Here is a 7,586-nt window from a genome sequence, read left to right as displayed (position 1 = left end):
AGCTGGCGCACGGAAACAGCTCCTCTACTCTTCTTCGTCTTCCACACTTTCCTACTCATTCCCGTCTTCCAAACCGTTCCTTCACTGCCCCCTGCTGGTTTTACGGCAGCTTCTTCAATGCGTATCCTCCGTTCCTCTCAGCGGCTCTTCCAGTCGAAGACACGTGACCAGAGGAGGCAGCAGGCATTTAACCAAGCTAGGAAGCCTCGGCAGCAGTCTCTCCAGACCACGCAAACAACTAGAGAAATAAGAGCTACAGTCATACGTCTGTGTAAATGTTCAAGTGAAATACAAATGTGTGAAAATGGAGCACAAAGCCAACACATTTGTTCTTTCTTCATTTTTTTTGAACTGCTGCCCTGTTTGCAACATTATTTAAACCTATTTCATTTCAGCTGAAATAGTTCCAAATATTTTGGGTTTTTAATCTCATATGATGTATGAGATCATACTATAAAGTAACCCTGCCATTCCACATTCAAGTATAAAACCGCCATACTTTCAATCTGCTTCACTGTGAACAGCAGCTGTTACAAGCTCATCTGTCTGTGATATGCACAATTACAATACTGTGCAAAGGTTTTGAGTCACCTCTCATTTCTTTCCATTTTGCTTTCCAGGAGCCAGACATTCAAAAATCAAAAAATCAACATTTTCACACCTATGCTTTTTTTATTTGTTTGTTCAATCATTAATTCTGACCTATCAATCATTTCAGCATCAAAAGACACACCTACACCCACTCCTACCCAACATACACACTCGTATACACACATTGACGTAAACAATGGCAGAAAATTATGGGAAATTCAGGAAAGGAATAAATAAGTGTTGTCTACACATAACAGAAAACATAGCAAAGAACCAATCTTCAGTGATATCTTTAGACACTTTGTTTTGGGCAGCCTGTAATGAAAACAAGGAATTTGTCCCCATTTCTTGAGTTAAATCTATGAAAAATGCCAAAGATAACACAATTTGACAGGCACTAATTAATAATTGTATCAACAGGCTTAGCTTGACCATTTTCTTTTTGTTGAACACTTGGCATATCTCAGAACGGTGTGCAGGGAGTCTCTAAAACATCTGAGAAAGCTAGAGTTTTTAAAAACTCTACAGCAGATGAACAGTATCTGAAAGTCAAAAACTGGAAAAGATCCAGCAAAGACCTGACACAGGACCTGAGAGATGCATCCAATCTGTTGTTCACTGAAGACTCATTAGAAGTTGTCTCAGAGGAAAAGTGGCTTTCATGGCATGGGATACCATCGAGTATCATGAAAGTTTCTCTGTGCAGGCAAAATTGAATTTTAGAGTGCCGAGGGCCGAAGACCTCTCCCTTCAGTCATTTATGAGCAGTCTGTACTCAGTCAGGCACACAGGGCTCTATTCCACATCCTAAGTATGAGCTCTTGGCTTCTGCCAGAAAGTAGAGTCCTAAAATGTGGCTGAATAGCATTAACGTTTCATTTGTCCCTACACCAATTAAGCTTTTACATCAGAGCTTTGTGTAGCACAGGGGTTTTCTGTGGAGTATTGGTTGCTTTTAAGCTGCTTGGTTTGTCATTATCGATCCACTTCTATTTGGTATTTCTTTAGTCTTTCTTTTAATGTTTATTGGCTCTTTTAAAAAGCAGTTTCTGTGACAGCACTTTACACATTTCTGTAAAATTTGTCTTAGGGGACAATAAAGTATACTGTACCGTATCAAGAAGCCATTAATAAGAAGGAAACTGATAGAAATGGCAAACCAGAGGCAACAGGACTTATGTAGAGATGAATCAAATTTGATATTTTTATTTAACATGTTGCCATTATGTAACGATATGGCCCAGAGATGAGCTTTGAATGTTGTTCAAGAACCCTTGAGAACTATTTGTGAAGACACTTACAGAAGTTACAGGAAAGTGTTCCTAAAAGAGAGTTCAGCCTGTGTAAAGATTAAAGGTGGTCAAACACTGAATTTCAAGCTCGTTGGGACTGTGGAAACTGGAGTTTGCTTGTTTGTCTTATTTTATTTTCCCAGGTCTTGATAGATCTTTGCACCTAGTTCATCAGCAATGAATGAAGCAATGAGGTCTGTTTCAAGACTAAGGGAGAACAAAATCTTTGTCTCTGATGTCTGTGAGCTGAGTTCTGCAGCTAACAATGTCCAGCAGAATGCAGTTCTGTCAGAGGAGTGCTGCAGCCTCAGCTGCGCGGGGACTGAGAGGAGCGTGTCGTCGCTGCTGGCTCTGGCTCTTTAAATACTGGCTGCCTCCGGCACTTCGCGGCCGGCCGAGGGGGGAGCCCAGCCCCGGTGGGCCGGTTGCAGCTCTCCTGGGCTCCTGCAGGAGGCACTGCAGCGGGGTTTCTGTCCGTGGTGCTGGAGAGTCGGCAGTCTCTGTCCGGGGTGCTGAACGGCTCGGTTTGCTGCTGCCGCCTCGCAGACTCGGCCCCCTGTGTCCGGCTTGGCTCCGCACTTCTTTCGGGCTCGTAGTCGTTGGAGCGTTACCGGAACGTCCTTCTGCCCGGAGATGTGTCTGCGAGGGGGGAGGGGAGGGCAGTAGTCTGAGCGTAAGGTAAGGCCGAGCTGTGTCTGCGTGACAAAGAGCAGCGTATGCGTGGATGTTGTGAGGCCTCGGCTGCAGACTGTGACGCTGGATTTGGTGCCGAGCGGTGCGGATGAAGCGAGGACGTATTTAGGTTTCCATGTTTTTAACTCGTTTCCTTCCACGGAGAATCATTGGAGATCTGCCTTTTCATCCGATTATTATTATGGGCCGCTCGGCGTTTCCGGCGGTTCTTTGGCGGCCCCAGAAGTGAGAGCCCGAAACGGGAACAGCCCGTCCTCCGCCGGCCGCAGGCCTGGTGGTGCTCAGCCGATCGGCCTGTAGCTCATTCTGTGTTCTCATTTCTCTTTTTGTCAATTGCTGTCAACGTGAAAAAAAGCTTTCAGCAGGATGAGGTCACCTGAAACTTTAGTCATCCTGAAATCCCGATCTGTCACGTCTACAGCTGACTGCTGTCGACTGCCTTCTAGGACGTAGCCTGCTTTACTTTGAGCTCCAAAATCACGAGCATTGATCAGAAAGTCCATCTGTTTACTGATGGAATATTTGAATAGTTAGACTGTACGCTCACACAACATGTCTGCATTGGATACTGTAAGTGTCAAAACGGGGCTCCCCCCTCACGAAATAATTTAGTCATACTTTTGAACTAATGGATATTTGTATTGTTCTTGCCGTCCAATGATTTTTAACTTTAGCCAAGAAAAGTGGCTCAATCTGCAACAAGACCGTTGAAATAATTCAAGCTCATCTTTCCAAAGCTAAATAGATAGCAGTAAATCATTACGTAAGAAATATATTTGTCTACATTTGATTTTGATGTTTTCTGATATGAGAATCAAAATACAGATTTTGGTCAAATCTGTTTGGATGTGGAATTCGCTCACTATATAAACATACAACACACAACAGCAACAGCTAATGTTTGGTGTTCCCAGTGACATGCTACATTGCTGTCTGAGCATGTACAGTATACTAGACCCATGTGCACCCACATATTTCTCCAAAATACACATTTTCTGGTACCTTTGGAAAGATTTTCTTTTAGAAAAGTAGAGTTTTCACATTTCTACCTCCATAAAATTGTGGGATTCACAAGAGAAAGATTAAAGATCTTTAGTTAGAATATAAGCAAGCAGCTTAATATAGTGTATAACATAGTTGTCCTACAACACTAGCTGACTGTAAGGTGGTGTTGTGTGTTTTGTGTGTTTTATCCAGCAAAAATGAGTTCAAAGTTCAGACTCTGAGCCCGCGGTGGACCAGTACAGAACCAGTCAACCAGAGAGGACAAGCCTCAGTGACAATGTACCTATCTGTCTGCCTGCCTGTCTGTCTGTCTGACTGTCTGTCTACACTTCCTCACTTGTGAATGTTACTCATGTCCCTCTGTTACTTAGATGAGTCAAGACACTACAGAGACACGAACACGAACCCGCTCCAAAGGCATCCGGGGTCAGTATATACACACCCACACACACAAATAAAATTTCTAATACATTAAAAAAATGTTGAAATGAACGCTATAGTTTGCATAAAGCTCTTATCATTTTCACCATGACAAAGAGGGTGGAGTACTGAGAAAGCACTAACACACTTGCTTACCAGACCTTCCTACTTACAACAGTAGTCAAGACAGCTGTAGCTGTTGTAGATGAAATTCGTTTTTGGAGTGTTGCTTGGACGTATCTTTACTGTTGTAAATGGACTGATTCTTACATAGCACTTTTCTACTCTCCCGGAGCACTCAAAGCGCTTTATACAACATGTCACATTCACCCATTCATGCCCATTCACACAAGACCTTCTTCTATGCTTTTTAGAAAAAAAGAAGCTAACTAGCACATACATTCTCAAGTGAATGCATCAGAGAGCAACTTGGGGTTAGTATCGTGCATGCAGACTGGGGGCGACAGGGATCAAACCAAAAACCTTCCAATCAGCAGGTGACCTGCTCTACCACCTGAGCTACAGCCACCACATACCCTGTGGTCTACTCATAGGGTGCAGGCTTCCTATGGATGCTGGCATTGAACTGTGTGCTGATAATAAGCAGATGGTCACTTTTATCTCTTCTTCTTTTATCATTATCTTGTTTTTCTCATTTGCCTTGGCACACTCCTCAGAGCAGTTCTCAGCACTTACCAAACACATTTTAACAATTTTTCCTGTGCCATGCATGCTGAAGGATAGAACTCTCTCCAAACCATTATCATTTGTGACAAATGCTTGTTGTGCATTAGTATTTTAAATTATCATGTGTCATTAACCTGCATATAATCTTAAATATTGACACCGAAACAAAAAATTGGCATGCTATGTGTAAAAATATAATAGTACATCTCGTCACTCTGTGGGACAAGATGTCCTCTAATTCTCCAACTTACATTGTAATGGAGAAGATGCCATCTATCTCTTACAGTAAGCAAATCATGTCGACTATAAGCAGAGCTCACAAGATAATACGCTCAGAGTTTTCACTTCAGTTAAAGCCAAATTATTGTTATATCAGTATCTAACATGTCTTCCTGTTTCATCAGAACTGGTGGCACAAGAAATGAAGCAAGACTTAAGGTAAACGAGTTTATAACTCAGCATAAAAAGTTATAAATTATGTGTATATATATATATATATATATATATATATATATATATATATATATATATATATATATATATATATATATATATATATATATATATATATATATATATATAATGTGTGTAAAAAAATTGTATTTCTTTTGACTTGATGTGTGTCAGTAGCAGTTGTCCCACTCCTGGATGTGATGGTAAAGGCCATGTCAGTGGAAGGTACTCACGACACAGGAGGTAAGATTGTTAAATATATATAAGAAATCAGTCAGTCATCATAAAAGACTGTATGCTGCCTAGTACATAGTGTGTATATGAAAGCTTAGGTGTAACAAATCAGTGACAGGCTCTGGTGCCATGTTTTTGGTCCTTACCCCTAGGACATGCCGAGCAAAAAAAACCCCTCTCTCTCAGTCTTGCACGCTCTCCCTCTCTCTCTCTCTCTCTCTCTCTCTCTCTCTCTCTCTCTCTCTCTCTCTCTCTCTCACACACACACACACACACACACACACACACACACACACACACACACACACACAATGAATACAGTGAATAAATAGAATCATATAGTTATAATAGTAACTATCAGTAGCATCATTTCGGCTTCTCATCAGCACCATGGACAGCAACCCTAGTCAGAGGTTGGGGGTAACAGGCATATTTATTTAAGCTTATGCTATAAACTCATGCCATCTTCTTCAACTAGACAACCGTAAACCTAAACCAGGTTTAGCCATGCTGACGTAACTGTACCCTAACGTATATAACAATGGAAGAAATGAGGAAAACACACTGACCACAGGTCCTCATAGACTGGCTAGACAGGGTTATCATACCAAACAAGCACATTCATTTTAGAAAGCCCTTCTAGGTATGTTACACACACATATTACAGTATGAATGCATACATTCAATACATAAATGGTAACAATGCTTCAGTTCTTTACAAAAACACAAACTACATGTCACCAAGTCTTGGAACTTGTGCTGTCGTATTCTGTTCTTCTTATTTTGAGCTCCACTGTTTTGATTCAACTTGCCAAGCATATTTGATGATATTGCTGCACTGACAAACTATTGTTTTTCACTAACTGTATTACAAACTGTTGCAGAGCTGATGTCAGCAGGTTCATGTGCATTTTCCACAAAATGACAGAGAGCAAGGTGAAAAAATGCAAGTAAAATCCCAATTTTAAAAAAAAATTGGCACACTGTGTAAGAGGAAAATAAAAGAAGGCAATGATTTGTAGAGCTCATATATTCATATTTTATTCATAATACAATATAGAAAACAAATGTTTAAACGTTACTATTTCATGAAAAATATAACCTCATTTTGAATTTCGATGTCAGCAACGCATCTTAAAAACATTGGAAGAGCACAACAAAAGGCTGGAAAAGTAAGTGGTACTAAAAAAGAAACACCTAGAGGAACATTTTGCAACCAATTAGGTTACTTGGCAGCAGGTCAGTAACATTACTTACTGTGAAAACAGCATCTTAGCGAGGCAGTGCTTCTCAGAAGTAAAAATAGGCAAAGTTCATCATTCAGGAAAAAAAATGCAAATTGTGGGAAAAACTTAGAATAACACCAAAGTGGGCAAAATGGAGGCTCATCCGATCTGTGAAGACTAGCCTCTGTCAGTGCGCCCCAGGGTGGCTGTGGCTACAATGTAGCTTGCCATCACCAGTGTGTGAATGTGTGTGTGAATGGGTGGATGACTGGATATGTAAAGCGCTTTGGGGTCCTTAGGGACTAGTAAAGCGCTATATAAATACAGGCCATTTACCATTTACCATTTAGCCTTCACAAGATGAGGAACGATTTTAAAAAGCCCCATGTTTTACTTGTTTTACTTAGACAGAGAATCACACACCCACAGAGAAACTCAAACCCTGGGTCTGAGGCCCTGTGACTAGGGATGGGTATCGAAAACCAGTTCTTGTTGAGAACCGGTTCCCACTGTTTCAATTCCTTGGAATTGTTTGCCAGTTTTGCAAACGATTCCCTTATCGATTCCAGTCGCCCCGAATGACGTCACCACGTTGCAGAGCGTCATTTACCTGGCAGGAAACACGGCGCCTAACGCTCAAAAGTTTGATTATACTTTATGAGAACGGATGACAACAGGGCAACTTGCAATACTTGAAAAGTAGATATTTAATTTAAGGGAGGAAACACTACGAATACGCGATCTGCCTTATTACAAAACCTGCCATTACTGTGCATTTAGGTTACCATGATGAGAGAGACAGAGTCTGGCTGGCTCAGATGCTGGCAGTTCTCACTGCTGTCTACCGGTAGCGTCTCCTTTCAGGCCAGGATAGACGAATGTCACCAAGCAGTGACTAAGGTTGTGGTCAAAGGCTTGCACTCATTTGCCAGCAGATGCCCCCGATTTTCAGTAAGTGAATGTGTTTAATTGTAGGCAGGGACAT

The 7,586-nt window shown here is 41.3% G+C and overlaps 1 protein-coding gene across 2 annotated transcripts in view; it reads left to right on the top strand.

Annotated features, from left to right (window-relative positions):
- Positions 1-3,836: 3,836 nt before the first annotated feature.
- myt1a (myelin transcription factor 1a) overlaps positions 3,837-7,586 on the top strand; it is a 70,131-nt gene continuing 66,381 nt past the window's right edge. The window contains exons 1-4 of one of the 2 annotated variants that reach the window (XM_085343895.1): positions 3,837-3,860; positions 3,953-4,005; positions 5,082-5,126; positions 5,319-5,384. In XM_085343895.1, coding sequence (XP_085200021.1) covers positions 3,953-4,005; positions 5,082-5,126; positions 5,319-5,384 — 164 coding nt within the window. In that variant the 5' untranslated portion in view covers positions 3,837-3,860. Of the gene's footprint in view, positions 3,861-3,952; positions 4,008-5,081; positions 5,127-5,315; positions 5,385-7,586 lie in introns of those variants that run through there. The other variant, XM_085343894.1, reaches the window with a different exon arrangement.

Source organism: Diplotaxodon limnothrissa, linkage group LG20 (assembly GCF_057381915.1).
Source record: "Diplotaxodon limnothrissa isolate DT_005_m linkage group LG20, D_limnothrissa_male_GT1.1, whole genome shotgun sequence".
NCBI classification, from domain to species: domain Eukaryota; kingdom Metazoa; phylum Chordata; class Actinopteri; order Cichliformes; family Cichlidae; genus Diplotaxodon; species Diplotaxodon limnothrissa.
The sequence above is the reverse complement of the archived record's forward strand: the minus strand, read 5'-3'. Positions and strand labels throughout refer to the sequence as shown.